The sequence below is a fragment of the Theobroma cacao genome, chromosome 2 (assembly GCF_053813885.1).
Source record: "Theobroma cacao isolate CCN51 chromosome 2, ASM5381388v1, whole genome shotgun sequence".
NCBI classification, from domain to species: Eukaryota; Viridiplantae; Streptophyta; class Magnoliopsida; order Malvales; family Malvaceae; genus Theobroma; species Theobroma cacao.
The window spans coordinates 634262-654709 of record NC_142640.1 but is presented as its reverse complement, the minus strand read 5'-3'; the positions used below and the strand labels follow the sequence as shown (position 1 = coordinate 654709).

General features: G+C 33.9%; 3 protein-coding genes across 4 annotated transcripts; all 3 read left to right on the top strand.

The window, feature by feature from the left end:
• Window positions 1-2901: 2901 nt before the first annotated feature.
• LOC18607073 (eukaryotic translation initiation factor 3 subunit B-like) lies at window positions 2902-7152 on the top strand. Its single transcript, XM_018116307.2, has 11 exons — window positions 2902-3170; window positions 3251-3488; window positions 3585-3731; window positions 4274-4402; window positions 4651-4779; window positions 4857-4940; window positions 5026-5150; window positions 5262-5460; window positions 5538-6070; window positions 6239-6347; window positions 6542-7152. The coding sequence occupies exons 1-11, from the start codon at window positions 3046-3048 to the stop codon at window positions 6875-6877; spliced, it is 2154 nt and encodes a 717-aa protein (XP_017971796.1). The 5' UTR covers window positions 2902-3045; the 3' UTR covers window positions 6878-7152.
• Window positions 7153-7372: 220 nt separating this feature from the next.
• LOC108660562 (F-box protein SKIP19-like) lies at window positions 7373-9992 on the top strand. Its single transcript, XM_018114561.2, has 2 exons — window positions 7373-7957; window positions 9019-9992. The coding sequence occupies exons 1-2, from the start codon at window positions 7566-7568 to the stop codon at window positions 9644-9646; spliced, it is 1020 nt and encodes a 339-aa protein (XP_017970050.1). The 5' UTR covers window positions 7373-7565; the 3' UTR covers window positions 9647-9992.
• Window positions 9993-10406: 414 nt separating this feature from the next.
• On the top strand, window positions 10407-13272 carry LOC18607072 (F-box protein SKIP19-like). 2 transcript variants are annotated; one of them, XM_018116489.2, is made up of 3 exons: window positions 10408-10839; window positions 11788-12441; window positions 12736-13272. In XM_018116489.2, the coding sequence occupies exons 1-2, from the start codon at window positions 10526-10528 to the stop codon at window positions 12395-12397; spliced, it is 924 nt and encodes a 307-aa protein (XP_017971978.1). In that variant the 5' UTR covers window positions 10408-10525; the 3' UTR covers window positions 12398-12441; window positions 12736-13272. The 2 variants fall into 2 exon arrangements, with proteins under 2 accessions (XP_088660108.1, XP_017971978.1); XM_088803982.1 differs by having other exon boundaries at window positions 10407-10839; window positions 11788-13272.
• The last annotated feature ends 7176 nt before the right edge of the window (window positions 13273-20448 follow it).

The window sequence follows — 20448 nt, the reverse complement described above, 5'->3', positions numbered from 1 at the left end:
GTGAGTGCCATATCAACACTTGGGTTTATCTAAAGTAGGAATTAAAGAAATAATTTTTTCTTAAGCATATTGAGTATATGGCACAACGAAAGTTGCGAGAGTTGTCTTAAACAGGATCAATGTGAGAGTTCGTGAGGAACTTCTCTACTTTAATACTGGATATCAAGGATATGACTGAAAAAGATAAACTGTTTTATTTCCTTGAAGGTGCGAAACCATGGGCAAGGACTGAGTTGCAATGATAGAGGGTACAAGATGTGACTACAGCAATGGTAGCAATTGAACACCTTATCGATTATAGTGAAAACTTTAACAAAAGAAAAAACCCTCCATCCAGGACCAGTAGTTCTAGCTCAAATAATAAGGAAAATTCCCGAGATTAAACAAACCCTCAAGTGGAAAAGGTGATAGAAGACCACCTGTTAGGGATTCACCCTAGTTGAGAACTAACAAGCCGTGGAACTCCAAGCTACAGCCATATTTCTCATCAATAAAACTTTGTAAAGTACAATATTTCTCATCAGCAAAACATATTTACATTAACAACAAATGCTCCAAGGAATATGTATTCTTCTAGAAGGACTATTTAGCTAACATGTATTTGGCTATTATTTCTCAAAGTAACCGAATCATATTTGAAGAATGCCTTGCCATTAAGTTGCACAGTTTACCACGAAGTTCAAAATGTTGTTAGGCACTCAATTCAATAACAATGGCCAAAAACAATGTAAATTCAAGTTGTCAAATACTCAGCAGTTAAGCAACCAACATGGCTGAGTGCTTACAAAAATATTTCTTACCTGGATCTTAATAAATGTTTAGTTTTTAACTGTTCATGGCTCTTTGAGCGAAAGCGGTCACAAACCGAATATCCTTCCCCTGTTAGATCTTTTCCAAGCTAGGAATGAACGTATCTACCACTGTACCATATTTTTCACATATGATTCTCAACCATGGGGATTAGCTTTGGGGGGAGATTGTAGAACCCTCAGTGGAAGCTATTCTTGGAGCTGCAGTAATCAGTGGTACGGTGGATGCAATTAAAACACACAGCTTCCACCCTTTCTGCAGCCAGTGGCACATTAGCTAGCTATTTCATATAAGCAACAGTTTTTTTTTTTTTTTTTTGTAGTTCTTTTCTTTTTTCAGATTCCTGGATTCGAGAACTTCTTTCCTGAGTTAAAAAAAGTTTCATACTGTAACAAATGTAATTGAAGTTGTAATCCTTGTATCCTTTTATTTCACAATCTGTCTCTTTGTCAATATTTATGAAATTTTACTAAATTTATCATATTTTACTATGATGAAATTATTCATGTTGATCTACTTGCTTTGTTCTGAATGTCATTAAAACTCAGAAAACTATCTGCAGCTCGATTGTTCGAATGTCTTTAATACCTTTCCTTTCTTTATCTTAATGTAATAGGAAGCCAAAACCTCAGTTTGACTACATGGTAGACATTTTTGTTATCTGAATAAGCCCAAGCCCAAGCCCAAGCCCAAAGTTGGTCAAAATTAAAACCTATTTTTAGATTAGTTACAATTTAGAATGTATATATAGTATCACAATGTTATAATTAATTAGTTATATGTCACAGTGTGTGATATTTATTGTTCAACATTGTCATGATTTTCGTTTTATTTACAAATTATATCACTTTGTCGAATCGAATAATGTATCGTCAAATAATAAATAAAATAAATTAATAATACATAACGAAAAAATATCAATTATTTACAAAACATGAAATTATTTTTATCTATTAAGTCTTTATATCTTGTTAAAGCCTGATATAAGGGCGCTTATTGATTGGAATCACTAGTTCTTTTTAAACATTACAATGAAATATATATTATATAATTAAACTATTGTTAACTAAAATGGTGTGATCGCACTCGTGAAGGTTCCATCCTTCCCAAGCATGAACGATCCCGACCACCCACCATCCACTCATCACCCTTCTCGACAACCAATTCCAATTAAAATTTTTTTAACAACATTAGAACTCTTGCTTCGCAAGGGTCTGTTGCTACAGTGTTCACTATGTAACACTCCTTTTATCATACAAAAAACTAATATTAATTATGAGTATTAAGGCACAAAAGATTCAAATTTGAAATTTCACCTTTAGACTGATTTAGGCAGTCATAAAACATCCTACAACATGATTAACTGAATGTTTAAGCTAAGCATGCCATTCCCAAAAAATATATTCTAAATTAATTAGAGTTAGACTATTAATAGGATTAATCTTTTATATAAATACCTTATAATCTACATGATTTAGGTTTATTTTTATTTTTTTTAACATATATAATTATATAATACAAGATTTTGATAGATTAAAATTTTCTCATTTTGCTCTACTTCTGGAGAGGATGTTGGCTGTGCAACAAAAAAAATGAAGGTATTGAAGAAAGAAATTAGTCTAATTATTAGATGAATAATCATAAAACTTTATTGGTCGGATTGAATATAAAATAATAAATAATATTTTGATTAATGTTAATTAATTAAACATTATTTATAAAACTTATTTGATTATAAATAAAATAAAAAATAATTATAATATAAGTTTTGTAACAAAAAGAATAATACACAACTCAAGACTCTAGCTATATTAGCTATAATAATTTTTTTTTCATTTTAATGTGAATAAAAAATCATTTTTCCGATAAAATATTAAAGTGTTGATCGATAAATCATAAAATATTTTCAACAATTTTAAAATTTTTCATTGTAATTGGTTAATAATTATACTTGAAACAAAATTCAATAAAAAATCTATCTAATTTTTAATTTGAGCATTTAAAAATTTCTAATTTATATTGAAAATTTAAAATTTTGTACTTTTTCTAATTTGACTATTATAAGGATGTCATTGAAATGGTGTGCAATAAGAAGGGTATATAATCTCAACGCTACATCTTAAAACGCCACCGTCCTAAAACCCTAACGCAAATACCAACGCTACCTCTTTCCATTCTAATCCAGAATCCAGACGGCTCATCCCAAATCTCGAACGACGCAGATCGAGAATAAGCATGGCGTCGGAGGTAATGCTAATGAACGAGATAGAGTCGACGGCGGCTCGACTGGGTATCGACTTGGATAACTTCGATTACAGTTCCGTCAAACTTCCTCCTGGAGAATACTGTGGCATTGTCAGGTATTAAAACCCATTATCTTTCTAAATTTTTTTTAGACTGATTTTTTTTTTGTAATTATATAATTTTCGGTTTTGAACAGTGACGATGAGGATGTTTACCATGATGATCAACTGGAGTTTGATTCCGGGTTTGGAAACATTATAGTCGTCGATAATCTCCCGGTTGTTCCTCGTGAGAAGTTTGAGAAACTCGAAGGTGTGATTCGAAAAATCTATAGTCAGATTGGTGTGATTAAGGAGGATGGTCTTTGGATGCCCGTTGATCCTGAGACTAAGAAAACCCTGGGTTATTGTTTCATAGAGTATAATACTCCTCAGGTTCGATGTTTATTGCTTTTGAATTTTGAGAATTTTGGTCTTATGCCTTTGGTTCTCAAAATCTGAATTGGTTTCTTTGATTGGTTATGGATGTAGGAAGCTGAGCTTGCTAAGGAAAAGACAAATGGGTACAAGTTGGATAGAGCACATATTTTTGCTGTTAGTATGTTTGATGATTTTGATAAGTACATGAGAGTTCCGGATGAATGGGCTCCTCCTGAGATTAAACCCTATACACCAGGGGTAATATTACTGTGTCGTTTTTCTCCACATTGTTTTCTTAGTAAATGCATTTGGTTTCTGTTGTAAAAATTGTTTGATGAGTATCGTTCTCATATTTGCTTTGTGTTGATTCAATCTCTGATACTAAGCTGCTTATAATGCGACTCCATGAACAGTTATGGGGTTTGTATAAATGGGTTTATATAAGCATTTAGAGTATGTAAAGGATGGTTTTGATTTGACCGAGTTGAGGATTGGTGCTGAATATTTGTATGTTTCTGTAAAACAGTATACTTGCACTAAGATTCTAGATAAGTTAATTGTAGCTTCTTCTTTAAGAGGTATTGTGTAAAATTTATTCTATTAGAAGTGTGTTTCTTCCTGTTCTCCTTTCTCTGCTTGATATTTTGATTTCTAGATTCTAACAGTTTTCCATGTACTATAGAAGCATCCTATATAACGGATAATCTCAAGTATTGTTCTTTTTATTATACACAAACCTGTGTTCTCTCTTTCCTTCCTAGTGTTGGATATTTATATACATTTATTACTTTGATGTGCAGGAAAATCTTCAAAAGTGGCTTACTGACGAGAAGGCACGAGATCAATTTGTAATTCGTGCTGGCACTGATACTGAGGTTCTATGGAATGATGCAAGGCAGTCTAAAACTGAGCTTGTTTACAAGCGTGCTGTAAGTAGCATGAGCTTGTAGCACACATTATGACTTAGTGTGGCTTGCAGTTTGTGAACCTTCTCTCTCTCTTTTTTGCGTGTGTTTTTGCATGGTGCACAGAGATCCATGTCCGTGTGTTTTAAAAGAGAGTAATATTGGTTGATTTGGTTTAAGTCATTGCTTTGTTTTGTTAGTGATCCGGTTATCATTTTCATTATTGGATTGTTGATGCATTGTGATTGATTTTACCTGTTTTTTGTTTACAGTACTGGACTGAAAGCTTTGTGCAGTGGTCTCCCCTTGGGACATACTTGGCAACAGTTCACAGGCAAGGAGCTGCTGTTTGGGGAGGTGCTAATACATTTAATCGCCTAATGCGTTATGCCCATCCTCAGGTTAGAATAGGCTTTAAATTAACATATTCTTTAACTTGGCATTTCATCATCTTTAACCTTCAATGATACTGATGCAGGTTAAGCTTATTGATTTCTCCCCTGGTGAGAAATATTTGGTGACGTACAGCAGCCACGAACCAAGCAATCCTCGTGATGCAAATGTAAGGTTTTCAAACCAATCCTTGTTACATGATTTTATTCTATTATTATCCAATGTCATTTCTGATATAAATTTAATTTATGTAGAGGGTTGTGATAAACATTTTTGATGTGAGAACGGGGAAAGTGATGAGAGATTTTAAGGGAAGTGCTGATGAATTTGCAATAGGAGGAACTGGTGGTGTTGCAGGAGTTTCTTGGCCTGTTTTCAGGTGATTCTTCTGATTATTCTTTGTGAATCATTTGGTTTATATTTTCCTTAATTCATCTCATTTTGGTCAGCATCCCTGTTATTCTGATGAACTAGAATTGTTATTTGTCAGATGGGGCGGTGGAAAAGAGGATAAGTACTTTGCCAAACTTGGGAAGAACATGATATCTGTTTATGAAACAGAGACATTTAGCCTTATTGACAAAAAATCTTTGAAGGTTGAAAATGTTGTGGACTTCAGTTGGTCACCAACAGATCCAATTATTGCACTTTTTGTTCCTGAACTAGGAGGTGGGAACCAACCTGCTAGGGTAAGCATCTGTGTTCTTTTTGAGAGGCTCCATTATTTTATGAGTTTAGATTTCAGCTAATATGCCACATTTCTCAGGTGAGTCTAGTTCAAATTCCCAGTAAAGAGGAATTGAGGCAAAAGAATCTTTTCAGCGTTAGTGATTGTAAGATGTACTGGCAAAGCAATGGTGATTATCTTGCTGTCAAGGCTGATCGCTATACGAAAACTAAGAAAAGCACATATACAGGCTTTGAGCTCTTCCGCATCAAAGAAAGAGACATACCAATTGAGGTTTTGGAGCTTGATAATAAAAATGACAAGATAATTGCCTTTGCTTGGGAGCCTAAGGGTCACAGGTTCGCTGTTATACATGGGGATAATCCAAGGCCTGATGTTAGCTTTTACTCAATGCGAACTGCTCACAACACAGGCCGAGTTTCAAAGCTAACTACTCTAAAGGGCAAGCAGGCAAATGCCTTATTCTGGTCACCTGGTGGCCGTTTCATTGTACTTGCTGGATTGAAGGGTTTCAATGGTCAGTTGGAATTCTTCAATGTTGATGAGCTTGAAACCATGGCAACTGCTGAACATTTTATGGCAACAGATATTGAATGGGATCCCACTGGAAGGTAAGCTAAAGATAATTTGATATCATCAATATTTGTGCTCGTTGGTTTTGTGTTTAATTGAAACAAGGTGCTCTACTATAAAAAGAAATGAAAATTGCTTTCCTTTTAATAAAAGGGGTACATTGGTTAAATTTATATTCTGATAAGTGCTCTCTCTGTATATATAAGGTATGTTGCAACTTCAGTGACTTCAGTTCATGAAATGGAAAATGGTTTCAACGTATGGTCCTTTAATGGCAAGCTACTTTATCGGATACTGAAGGATCATTTCTTCCAGGTAAATGAACCATCCTTCCTAATATAAGCATAAATGATAGATAAATTTCGTTGCTGATGACTTTTGTTTGTTGAGACTTGAGTGCTATGCATCATTTTCCTGGAGTCAGGTTTGTTTATTTCAAGCACTTGGTGCCTTTGCCAGTTCATGATCTGATCGATTGCTGGATTTCTGTTTGTCTTTTTGTATTGCAGTTCTTATGGCGCCCAAGGCCACCATCCTTCCTGACTCCTGAGAAGGAGGAAGAGATTGCAAGGAACTTGAAAAAGTACAGTAAGAAGTACGAGGCGGAGGACCAGGATGTATCGATGTTATTGAGCGAGCAAGACCGCGAGAAGAGAAGGATGTTGAAGGAGGAATGGGACAAGTGGGTTAGCGAATGGAGGCGGGCACATGAGGAGGAAAAATTGGAGAGGCAGAAGTTGAGGGATGGAGAAGCTAGTGATGAGGAAGAGGAATACGAGGCCAAGGAAGTTGAAGTAGAGGAAGTGTTGGATGTGTCGGAAGAGGTCCTATCCTATGAAGATTGAAAGCTGAAGCAGCAGCAACAGGGCTCTCAGGATGTGTCGGAAGAGGTCCTATCCTATCATGAAGAGTGAAAGCTGAAGCAGCAGCAACAACAGGGCTAACGAACCAGAACTTGATTTTCCGCGTCTTTGTTTTATTTTTGCCGGTTATCTTGTAGGAATTAAACAATTTTTTTTCTTTTTCTTTGGTCCTAAGCTATTCGCTTTTGTTTAAATATTAATTTTTCTTTTAGAATTTTGATCATGACCTGCTTAATTTATAAATGATTTTTGAGGTATCATGCGATGATTGAAAGCAGTTTCATCAATAGAAAAACTCTGTAAAATTCCACTAAATCAAGGGATAAACAAAGAGGAAAAAAACGAGAGTTTCTTCATGGCCCAAGCCTCACCAAACTGTTGTAATATCAATGGGTTTTATTTAGGATCGTGACAGAGTCAGAATCGGTATTTGATAATTTATAAAGAATTATCTGTTTTGATTCATTAAAACTTAGTATTTTCTGTCTTACCTTTTTATTCCACAAAAGCGTCTTGAAGTTAAAAGGTGTAAACAGATAGATGGGCAGGCATACACCGCTGAAAGGGATTGAAAATTTTTTAAAGTCAACAGTTCCGCCGTTTAGCTTACGCCCCCCTTAAAAATTCTAAGTAAATTCCAACACTTCCCTGGAAAATCTGCAAACAAGCCATGTCCACCGTTACTGAATCCCAGTCACTCGAAGCAGAAACCGAAACTGAAACGGAATGGGAATCAGAAAGCGAATCCGAGCCACCGAAAGAGCCATGTCTCCGAAACTGGCTAGACCTCCCGCGGGATGTGACGGCGTCGATCCTGTTGAGACTGGGAGCTATAGAGATCATCGAGAGCGCTCAAAAAGTATGCACTCAGTGGCGCAACATCAGCAGGGATCCCTCCCTTTGGCGGTCCATCGACATGAGGAATGCTGGTGACTTACATGACATGCCCTATAATCTCGAGATAATGTGCAGGCATGCTATAGATCGCAGCTGTGGTGGTTTGATCGATATCAATGTCGAGTATTTTGGTACGGATGACGTTCTCGCTTACATCACCCAGAGGTAATGTACTAATATTACCCTCAAATCGCTGATCAATGGTCAATTTTGAATGTTTTAGTGTGTTTAATTTGCTGGGTTTGGTTAATAAGTCATGGGTTTAGGTTTTTTCTCTCTTTTTTTACGTTTCTTAAATGAAAATTCATGCTTACTGTTCTTAAACTAACGGTATCTTTTAACTGCATGATTTTTTGGTAAACAAAGTGCAATGTGCAATTGACTAAACCAGTGAGGCATTCATGGCTGTGCATTATGTTTATAAAATGTACTTCGAGGGTCTGGTCATTTCATAACTCAATGTGGATATATTCGCCTCTTTGCCATCCCTACCGCCCATCTGAAGGATCCGCGGATGACCTAATCATGAATTTTGGATCTCACTGAAAAAAATGCCATTCAGAAATGCTCATGAACTCATTTCTTAGCTTGTCATCTATCTCCAATTCTATGGCACTTTGACATAAAAGCCTGATGTTGTCACAAAAGCTACGAACATCCAAATATACTCCTCTGTAGTTGGATGTTCATAGCCTTTGTGACAACATCTGGCTTTTATATATGTCGGAGTGCGATGGAATTGGAGATAGGTAGCAAGTCAGGAATGAGTTCATGAGGAATGGCATTCTTTTTCTGCAGTGACATGCAGAAACCATGATTGGGCCATCTCCGAATTCTTCAGATTGCTGGTAGGGATGGCAAAGAGAATGTTAGTTCAGACTATGAAAAAGACATGGTGGCTCATTAGTTATTGGAGGAGAGTGGCCTTTATTTGTCATTGCTTTCTGTATGAGATTTCTGTGCTGGTTTTGTCAGGGCTGCGGCCATTTGCTCCGTAATATGCCAGAAAGTGTCTACATTCTTTTTTTTTTGTTCCTTTTTCATATGTTTCATTGCAGGGTAACAAGAAAAAATTTTTACCCTTTGGTTCCTTCAATTGACATGACGCCATTTATATTAGAAATGTTTGTAATATACTATCACTTACTTTATTATACTAGCGGTAAGGTTATTCGCTAATTTGACTGCTGATATGGCAACCGACTTTTGTGTTGATGGTTTCACAGAACAACTCATCTCAGACGCCTCCGACTGGTGCAATGCTGGGGTATTTCAGATGAGGGATTGAGTGAAGCAGCTTCAAAATTTCCATTGCTGGAAGAGCTTGAAATATATTCTGGTAATACCGGCAAAGATGCTATTGAAGCTGTTGGGCGTTGTAGCCCTCTTCTGAAAACATTCAAATACAATCAAGTGGCTATCAGAGACCCATATTTTAAGGATGACGAGGAGGCACTAGCTATTGCACAAAACATGCGTGGACTACACCACCTCCAGCTTCTCGGAAACAAGCTGACTAATCATGGTTTGCAGGCCATTCTTGACAGGTGCCCGTACCTTGAATCCCTTGACCTGCGCAGATGTTACTTTGTTAATCTGGATAAGGATTTGGGGAAAAGATGTGCTGAACAGATTAAAAATTTGAGACACCCCAGTGATTCAACTCATGACTATGAATTCACTGTAAGTAGCGATTCTGGATTTTCTGATGATGACTACCTTTCTTCTGACTTTGGTAATGAGGATTATGGCCTTGATTACGAATTTTATGGTTCTGATGGTTTTGATGGTAATGATGGTATTTATGATAATGATTATGATTATGATCTATGGTTTAATTGGGGAGATTTGTAGCCAGGGGTGACTGATGAAGTTAAGGAGTTTTGAATGTCTGAGAGGAGGTTCTTCTTGATTTTGGACAAGGATTGACGCTATGCAAATGATATTTTGTGAAACTCAGACCCTTTTGTTGAAATTACAGAGAGCTCAACTGTAGTATTTTTTGTCCAGCTATGTAGTAGGAGCTAATTTCGGATGCCTATATATTTTTCTTTTTGAAGTATATATTTCTATGAGAATTTTAGTTGTCTGACTTTATCATAGCAGTTTGATTCATACTATGTTATGGTTTTTAAGGTTTAACTGAGACCTGAAGGTTAGGTACAATGCTTAAAAGTATTATTGAATTACTTTTTTATTATGTTTAATTAAATTTTTATATTTTTATTTTAATTGAATATTATTTATTATTTTATATATATGGGACATTAATCACTATGTCATGTTATCCTTCATTACGAGATATCAAATCACAAAATAATAAAAGATATTTTTATTAATAATAATTAATAAATATAATTAAAATAATAATTTATTTAAAAAAAATTTAATAATTAAAGTTTTTTAGATATTAATTTTAATGTTTAGATTTATGAAGGCGAAAATCGAAATCATTCAATAATTTGATTTTGATTTATAATTCAATTGATAAAATCGATTATTAATAATATATTTTAGATTCATAATTAAAATATATTAATATATAATAATAAATATAAATGATATTTGTACTAATTATATAAACAGAGGTAATATAACTTTGACCGTTTCAGCTCTCCAATATCTTTTTCTTTCTTAAGAATCTACCCACGCCCATTCTTTTCTCCTTTTTTCAGTCCTTCCGACAATATTTCCTACTCTACGCGAGAAAACAGAAAAGAAAGAAAACGAACTATGACCACCGCCGAAGGCGAAAGTCGTAATTGGCTGGAGCTGCCCTTGGACGTGACGGCCTCGATTCTCTCTCGGCTGGGTGCATTTGAGATCCTGAAGAGCGCCCAAAACGTCTGCTCTCAATGGCGAAAGATCTGCAAAGACCCATTGATGTGGAGATCCATCGATATGCACAATTTGGGTTATATAGCGGCCGAGGACCGTGTCCTCGAAATGATGTGCGTCCACGCTGTCGATCGCAGCTGTGGCCACTTGCTTGATATCAATATCGAGTATTTTGGTACCGATGAGCTTCTACTTAATATCGCTGAGAGGTACAATTTTCATTTTTTTTTCAATTTTATGATCTCTGATTGTTTTTCGAGTTCTACTGCTTATCAATTGTCAATTTTCAATTTTTTAATGTTAATGGAGCGTTTTTAATTTTGCTAGGTTTGGTTAATTAAGAGTCAATTTGTGCACATTTCATAGAATTAGGGTTTCTTGCTTTAACGTTTGAGGATTTTGATTGCCTTTGGTTCTTTAATGTCATGTTGGACTTTTTTTCTTAATATTTTTATAACAAAAATAGTGAATTACGACTAAATAAAAAGCTTCTTTTTTTTTTTCAATGAGACATATTAGGCTCTTAAATTCTTACTGCAGGGCAGGTCATATTTGGTCCAAATTTTAAGGGCAAAGAGTTAAGCTGATGCATTTAGATATTTCGAGTTTCAACAGTTTCTAATTTGAATATCAATGTGGTATGATTATCTAAGACAACAATTGATTAAAGATTAGTGACGTAAATGAAACTTTCCCAGTTTGTTTTTGGTTTTCCTTTGCATTCTCATGGTGCTAGGCGAATAGAGGAAGGATATGGATGGGTAACTATTGGTTGGAGAATATAATCCTTCATCAAGCAACCAACAGTTTGGCTTAGTTTGTATCACTGCTTTTTGGTGTTTGTATGATTTTGGTTTCCTTAATGAAGTTTCATTGGTTGATTCACTTTGGAAGTTGTACTCTTATTGAGATTCAAGATGTTTGTTCTTAGTCTGGTATTTTGTTTGTTCACTTCATCTGTGATTAATTACCCGAATATAATTTCAAAATGATGTTTCAGCTTGAACATCCAATAGAATGATGGTTATTTGTTTGCATTTATAGGTTCAAACATTACTTATTTACACTATATTACAGTACTAAAATGGTTATTCATTTGTGTGCTACTGCTGGCTCTAGTTGCCCATTTTTTATTCTTCCAATGATCCTTGTCACAGGTCTAGTCATCTTAAACGTCTTCGACTTGTATCGTGCTATAACATTTCAGATGAAGGATTAAGCAAGGCTGCTTCAAAACTTCCATTTCTAGAAGAGCTTGAAATTTCATACTGCACCATTTCAAAAGATGCTCTGGAAACTGTTGGGCGCTGTTGCCCTCGTCTGAAATCCTTTAAATTCAATATTCGGGGATGCAGACGCTTCCGATTAGAGTCTGATGATGAGGCACTAGCTATTGCACAAACTATGCCTGAATTACACCACCTCCAACTTTTTGGGAACAAGCTGACAGATGATGGCTTGCAGGCCATTCTAAATGGCTGTCCTCACCTCGAATCCCTTGACTTGCGCCAGTGTTTCAATGTTAGTCTAGTAGGGAACTTGGAGAAAAGATGTGTTGAACGCATGAAAAATTTGCGACGTCCTTATGATTCGACTCATGATTATGAGTTTGATGCGGAAGTTCATGATACTGGGTCATCAGATGAAGATTACCCATCTGGAATTTCTGACATTGACTTAATGTCTGATGATTATGATGATTATTTTGAATTCTCAGGGGCCAGTGACTTCTCTGATTACGATGACGAATACTTGTTTTTTGGCTAATGGTTTGTCCATGAAGTAGAGACTACTCCAGACAAGGAAACCAGGTTTCATTAGCAGACTGCCTTATCCCTAATAATTTTGGGCATTTTTCTGTTACTTTGTTTCTTACTCCACTTTTGTGGTTTTATCTTTTTTTCGTTAAAAAAGAATCTTTTGTAATTAAAGGGGTGGTCATAGCTTGTACTTTTCTCTTGTTTTTGGTGTCACTGACCATTTAAGTAAACATCCTGAAAAGTCTGTTTTAAGCAAGGTGCATCGCTGTTCATGTTTCCTGGTTCTTTGTCTAATGAAAGCTGGTGCTGTGTTGCTGTAGTGATGATTATATTTGGGTGTTGTAGGTAACTAGGATGAAGATAAAAATTGAGCTGCGAATTCAGTGATGTTATTGCAGGCTCATCAGGTTGCTCCTCATCATCAAATATGTCTCTTTTTGCACATGGAAGGTTGACATCTATCGATATGTCTGTTATCGACAGTTTGAGAGGTTTCATATGATCGTGATTCCTCCAGAAAACAGCAGTTAATCTTTTCCAGGGACCTTTGTTGTACCTCTTGTTTGGTATACTCTTCTATCTATACAAATAGCAGTTATTATTATCTTTTGGAATCATGTGGCGAATCAAAGTTTATCAAGTTGTTTTTAGTTGCTTTATAGCCCGGGTCTCGGGAACCATGTCTTTGGTGAATCTGGGAAGGGATGGATGCCTTTGTTGCAAGGCAAAAGTTGTGATTTTCTATTAGCTAGTTTCATAGTTAGCATGAGAAAGAGACATGCCTTGTTCTCTGTGTGTGTGTGTGTGTGTGTGTATCTATATACATATATATATATATATATGCTCTTAATGATATCAATGAATATCTTGAGATGTTTAAAATGTTTTTGTAAGTTTTGTGAGAATATCAAAACATCATCAATATATACTATTGTGAATTGAGAGTAGGGATTAAATATTTCATTCATTATTCTTTGGAATTCTGATGGTGCATTTTTTAACCCGAAAGGCATTACATTCCATTCATATTGTCCAAATGGAACTGTAAATGCTGTTTTGTATCTTTCAGTTTCTTTGATCTGGATTTGTTAAAACCCTGATTTCATATCAAACTTTGAGAATATTTTTGCATTACATAGTTTTTGAAGAAGATCTTTTTTTGTGGGAGTAGGATACCTTATCCATTCCAGTGCTTTGTTTAATGGTTTGTAATTAATGACAAGTCTTGGTGTTTCTCTTTCTATTTCTGCATTTTTAATTACATAGAAAGCAGAACAACTCCATGGTGAATTACTTTTCCTGATTAGTTTTTTATCTAGTAAATCCTTAATTTCTTTTTTGCAAAATTCTTCTATTTCTTCGTTCATTTGTATTGCTCGAGCTTTTGTGCGGATTTGTTTTTCATTAAAATGTTTTGTATAAGGTAATTCTACTTGATGTTTTTTCCTGTCCCAAAATGCATTTGGAATATCAGAACAAATTATATCTTCTATTTCTTTTTTGATTTGTTCTATTTGTCGTTTGATCTCATTAGTGGTTAGTTGTTGATTAATCTTTTCAAAAGAAACTTCTTCTTTTAGATATGTGATTTGATTTTGCTTGTTATTGATTAAAGAATTAATTTGATTTGTATGAATTGATAGAGATTTTAATAAATAAATAAATATATATATATATATATAACATATATAATTTGAAGATCAAAAAATAGTTTCATATTTGGCCACGTTTTTATTCTCATAAGCTGCCATCTGAAAAGTTGTGATTTCTGTAATACATTTAAAAAGAAGAATTGACCAGGTGGAGGGCAGAGAGAGTGAAAGAGAAAAGACATTGAAGCAAAGAGAGAGAAAGAAAAGGCTGCTGAGAGATCAGAGTTTATTGTCGAAGCAAAGAGAGGGATTGCAAAGAGGCCCGTGTGCTGCACACGGGTCATACTCTAGTATATATATATATATTAAAGCTACCCATTTCTGGATCCTGAATGGAGGTGCATATTCTCACACATCGGGGGGCAAGAAACATTAATTTTAAGGATTGTAGGGCGTTGTCACTGAGCCCTTAGGCTTGTTAGCCTGGCCCTTCAGGTCTCATGGGTTGGGTACTTGACCTTTGGGTCTTGGAGGCTGCCCACTTTTTGGTTCAAAGCCTGTGTTCTCGTCGCAGCCACCTCCAATGAGAGCTTGGACTCAGTTCGTGTATAATGGTTAAAAAAACTAGTAGTACTAATATGTATGTTGCTAACTAAATACAGGTCATAAATACAATTACCTGTTATCAGCTTTTCATGCAAAATATACATTTAAGGTAAAAACAAAGGGTAAATTACCTTTACTTCTTTAGAATTGAATTAAAAATATACATTTAACTAAATTACCTGTTATCAGCTTTTCATCTTAATTTATTTCGGGTCAATTTGTATTAAAAATGGACATCTCTCAAAGTAATATTCAAGTAACAAAAATCTTAATATTTTTATTCGTATATTACTCCAATTCGATTATAAATATTTTAATTTTGAAGGAATGAAGTGATATCAGATATTCATTTAGGTACTACTCGCTATTACCCTATAAAATATAAAATTTCTAATGTAGAGTCTATGACTTGTTTTCCATCAACTTACAATTACTTGCCAGGAACATTCTTTAGAATTGAAATGATACAAAAAAAAATTAACATGTCCTCTAATAAATAAACAAATGATCCAAATTTTTTGTCCGAGAAAAAGAAAAGCTTATAATTACTTGGCATTAATAGTTTACACATTTCTTAATTACTTTTATATTAAATACTATAAGAAAGTAGAGCAGTAGTTTGCTGATCTGAATTAAGATAATCATAGTAGGAACAGAGAGAAAGACGATGACTACGTAAAAAGGAACAGATGACAGGCCGTAAGCAGCAAGTGGCAGGGCTAGGGGAAGTTTTGCAATCCTCATCTATGCCATTGATGTGAAAAATGACTGTTCCAAAATTCCACAGGCCATAGGCCACGTAAGACTAGCCTTCCCTCTCGGCCATAGACTTTCTAGGCACAAGTTACGTTGCATGTTCAACTCACATGATCACATTTCTTTCTTCTTTTTTTTAAAAAATTTTAAGCTAATTTTGGGATTTACAGAGAGAGAGAGAGTTGCGTGCGACGCCGTTTCTGTCAGGGAGCGGAGGAGCCAATCGGGAGGAGACTAGCGGTTTCAAACTGACACAATAAGCATCAGAGGACAGAAAAAAGGAAGGGAAAGAAGGTAAAATGGGGCGTGATATGCCCAATCTATCAATCTGACGCACTTCAAGCATCACCTTCCATTGACTTGACTATCCATCTGACACTCTCGCATCGTTTGCCATGATGCCACGTCTGTCCATCTGATTCCTTCACCCTTTTTTGGGCCTTTCTGCCATGAGATATTTAAGTATTTATCATTAATATTATTTGTTTTTTTATATTAAGTTATCATTTATAATGAATGAAAACGTAATATATTAATATAATTATGTAATAATTTTATTTTTTTATGATAATATTACGTGAATATAAAATAATATTTGGTTGATGGGAAAGAAGTGACGAGGGCATACAATTAGTCATTGCCATGTTAGTACAATATTAGATGTTAGCATTGAAGAATGTAGCCATTGAAACCTTTTAAGTATTACCAACAGTTTGACTATTAACACCATTATACTAATATTTTCTATCAATAAATCATTTGGTAGAGCATTCAATCCGTATAACTTCTTTCTTGATCGAAGAGTTGGAGTTTGAACTTAGGTGATGAGATACATAGCTGGCATTTTTTTAGTTTTGCACAATCAAAACTCAAGCTGGCACTTTCCCATTGTGGAATCAATCTTTCTCTGCCTCTTTCTCACTATCTTTGCTCTCAAACCCAACAAAAGTATTTTTTTTCTCAAATATTAAAGGACAGTTAGATAAGGATCTGCTTGACAAGAGCTTGATTGTGTCTGTTAAAAAACAAAGTCAAAACTATTTAATTATGAGAGGAGGATCATCTTAGTTGGTCCCCATTTCCAAATATCTGCCCCTAATTATCAACGAGAGTCATCCCCAAATCTCTCTTACCTATGAATATTAGTATTTAATTCATTTTATATCATTGAATTAATACTCTTTATGTCTCGAAATGCGTATCTCTATAATAAACTTGTTATTGGTATTTGTCCCAAATTCAAATATATGATACTTATATTTTATATATATTGAATCGAATATCTGATTAAAGGGTATTTATTGCTATTCATATTTCATAATTATGATGTTTATGTCATTGATACCAAATGAGCCAAGACAACAAAACATCAATCCCACAAATTATCAGAAAATTATAAGAAAAAATACCCCACCCCCACATTTCCCTCCTCCTTCTTCTTCACGCATGCACTGTCTGTGTTTTTACCTTTTGCTTCTCTTCTTTCTCAAATCTCATCACCGGCATTACCCTTTCTCTTTCACGTCCTTTACAATCAAAGCAACCTGAGTCCAGAGGGGACAAAGGTCGGGTCAGGGGCCAAACCAAATAGGCACATTACTATAATTAAACCGGACGGAAGGGGGGGGCAAAAAGTAGCCACGTGGAAAGCATGAGGAAGATGCCACGTGGGTGAAGGTGATAGGCTAGGGGAGGGGTGGGGACAGCTATATGGTGGCATTATGTTGGGGGTGGGGGGGCCTAGACAAGGGCGGAGACAACGCTTTTAAGCCAGCCGGTGGAGCTGCCTGGTTGGCAGGTGATCACATGGACAAGCCCCATGTGTTGTCAAAGCTCCCCCTCCCCCAATTATTACTATATACTAACAGCTTTCCCACACAATCATATATCTCCAGCGCCTATAAATATATGTTGTTGTATTCTCTCACCAACATATTTTGTTTAGAGAAAACGATTAACTCGAATATGGTATGTTTAATTTATTTAATTAATTATGTTATCATATGAATTTATATAATCTATTTGTGATATTATGTTCAAATGAGTTTATCTTAACATAATTGTGTCATATAATATGTAAATTAGCATTTTTATATACGTGTTTAGAATTTTAATTTATTTAATTAATTATATCATATTTATAATTATTTATACAATTATTAATATTTTACTTAAATACAACATAATTAATGTTAAATGTATATTTATTAATTATATTATATTCATATTATTCGTATAATTATTGAGAGAAAGACTAGTGGTCTAATGTTTTATGTTTTGCAATGTTTGCTTTTCTAGTAATGAATTGGGTGATGAAAGTGTGAATGGGCGTTTGTATTCTAGTTGTAAACAGCTTTGGGGTAATATAGGTAAGGAGTTTTGAAAATAAGTTACATTGGAAATTCCAAAATTTGTATTTAATTTTGATATATTAATGAAGTTACTGACTTAACTAAAACATATACAACACAATTATGATACGATAACATAAATTGTCAAGTCTAATAAAAATTAGATGAAATTGAAATAATTTATTAATTTATAATTAAATTTATAGTAATATGAAAATATCTTTAAAAAGTAATATTTGGAAAAAAAAAAAAAAGGAAATAGTAGGAGATGTGACATGAACGGCATAAAGAGCGCGTGGGAACAGAATGTTTGTGATCCGTTCTTTTCTTACAACCTCGGCATATGCAAAAACTCACGTCCCCTTTACACGCCTTTTGGCTTATGGAGCTTCGTTTTCAACTAAAATTATTATTATCCAATGATTTATATCCCTTCTTAATTAAAAAATAAATAGATAAATTCGGGGATGACTCAGGATAAAATCTCAGCCGTTTGATGATGGTTGAGAGGCAAATCGTCCTACATGGGTTGGTCCCACTGGATTCCTTACTTGCCACATGATGCTTATCCCACTCTGTCTACGCGGCGCATACTTTGTGGGTCCCTTTCCCCTGAAATATTATTGTGGGTCCCATTCTATGTGGGGTATATTTTCATAAAAAATTAATTTTAGGAAAAAAAAAAAACAAAAGAAAGATCAATAAAGTGCACTTAGTACTTTTACGTAAGCATCAGATTTAATAGACTTCCCCTTTATTCTTTTTATCATATTATAATTTTTTATATAATATTTATATTTTTTAATTAATTTCATATGGATTGATCCAGAATTACAAAGTAAAAAATATTTTATTATGCATTTTTAAATATATTTTGATAATTTTGTTAAAAAATTTAACAGTGTAACCTACTATGAAAATAAAACTTATTTACAAAAAATTAAATTTTAAAAAATAACGTATTGTGTAAAAAAATTAAAATTACAAAAAGCCATAATTGAAGTTTACTTAATCTTTAAAATACCCTACATGTACTCATTGCATTAAAAATCATCAAATTATCTAACAATTTTTATATATATATCACTTCAAAAATATATGATAAAATTAAATCGAGAAATAAAAAATTATTCAAATTAAAATAAATTTATACCTTAAACCTAAGTCAGGCATGAAGAACTTAGCTTGTTCCCAAAAGCCAAAGACAGATAAATATAAAAATCTGAAGCTATTTTTTAGTCAAAAGGTACTGAATTTTGGGAAGATGAACAAGTCAGTTTATGCCAGTAATCAACCTAATCCACTGGTAAAAATATAAAACAGAAAGGCATGGGGTGGCAGAAATCCAAAATGATTCACCAAACCCTCCTTGTAATTTGGGAAATCATTAAATTTTAATTAAAACCCTTTATAAATTAACATTGTAGACCTGTCCTTATCATCCCAAATTCTTCCCAAACTTTTTTCAATGGAAGTCTTGATTAGGTTTGAGATTATCTTAATCATTTTTGTACTTTAGGTCTCATTCTGTCCTTGGGTTTCTAGTAAAAGATTGGTTCAATTATTACCTTACTTCAACACATTTCAATGAGATTACACTTTTTTGCTTTGAATTTTCACAACTTTAGACTTCGGTACCTAAGCTTGTTTTCCTTCACTTTTTAACACGAGATTCACATGAAAGGGAAGCGTGCATCCGAAAATAGTTAAATATATATGGATTGGAAGCCACTTCCAATAAAAAAGAAAAGAAGACAAAGACTAGAGCTATAAATATAGAGATGACATTGAGTATTATGTAAATATCATATATTTATAGGTCCGTTTAGCTAAGATTAGGGTAATTTATAAACGTTAATGTTTTTTTTTTTTGAAATTTAAGAAAGGAGATTAAAATTTTATTTTTCAAGCAAAAAAATACTACGTAAATTAATAAATCAAACGCTCGAGAGTAGAGTTAGAGTTATAATTAAATACGAATAGTATTCATTATTTGATCTTGATTATAGATAATAATTTTTTAATTATTAAAATTCAAGTTAGATCAAGTTTCATCTCATTTTTAACTACATAAACAAATAAATATATTTTAATCAAATTTAAACACGGATATCTCGAAATTAAGAAATACCCTATATGTTATCATTGGTATATAAATAAATGAGTCATAACGACTCACTCATGGCGCACAATAATAACCTAGGTACCTTGCTAAGGCTAGCTAGTCTTCATTCATTGATGGTTATTTTATTTTTGAAATTATTACAATCTTAAAGTAGAAAATACTCGTAAGGTCATTGAATTTTAAATATGGGGGGCCATAACATCTTTCAACTGGGATACCTTTGTCTTGTAGTTTTGTGACACTGGGATTCCTCTTTACGCCATTTCCAAATTGTTTCTCACCTTTCTTTCAACTTTTTTTGGGTTATGTTGGAGTACCAATCAAGAATGATTTTCGCAAAACATGTTATAACATGCTCAGAACGAACTTATCCTTTTATTACGTTCGAGTTTTTTTTCCTTTCACAAATTGTCTTGGAGTTCGTATTATTCGAATCCGATGCCTCCATATCATTAAATATAAATAAACAAAATTTTTTAAAGTTTTAATATAAAATACATGAAAAATAAAACTTTTGTTTTTATCTACATTTTAAATAGTATAAGTAGGAGGTAACAATTGTCAGGTCAAATTTAGATTATTTGTTAATCTTTTTTGTTGGTGAAGTTATTTACGTATAGAATTAAAA

Excerpts from the sequence above, each read along its gene's own strand:
- LOC108660562 (XM_018114561.2), top strand. The coding sequence starts at position 7,566 with ATGTCCACCGTTACTGAATCCCAGTCACTCGAAGCAGAAACCGAAACT. Across the intron at positions 7,958-9,018 it reads CTCGCTTACATCACCCAGAG|AACAACTCATCTCAGACGCC; the intron begins GTAATGTACTAA and ends ATGGTTTCACAG.
- LOC18607072 (XM_088803982.1), top strand. The coding sequence starts at position 10,526 with ATGACCACCGCCGAAGGCGAAAGTCGTAATTGGCTGGAGCTGCCCTTG. Across the intron at positions 10,840-11,787 it reads CTACTTAATATCGCTGAGAG|GTCTAGTCATCTTAAACGTC; the intron begins GTACAATTTTCA and ends TCCTTGTCACAG.
- LOC18607073 (XM_018116307.2), top strand. The coding sequence starts at position 3,046 with ATGGCGTCGGAGGTAATGCTAATGAACGAGATAGAGTCGACGGCGGCT. Across the intron at positions 3,171-3,250 it reads GAATACTGTGGCATTGTCAG|TGACGATGAGGATGTTTACC; the intron begins GTATTAAAACCC and ends GGTTTTGAACAG. Across the intron at positions 3,732-4,273 it reads TTAAACCCTATACACCAGGG|GAAAATCTTCAAAAGTGGCT; the intron begins GTAATATTACTG and ends TTTGATGTGCAG.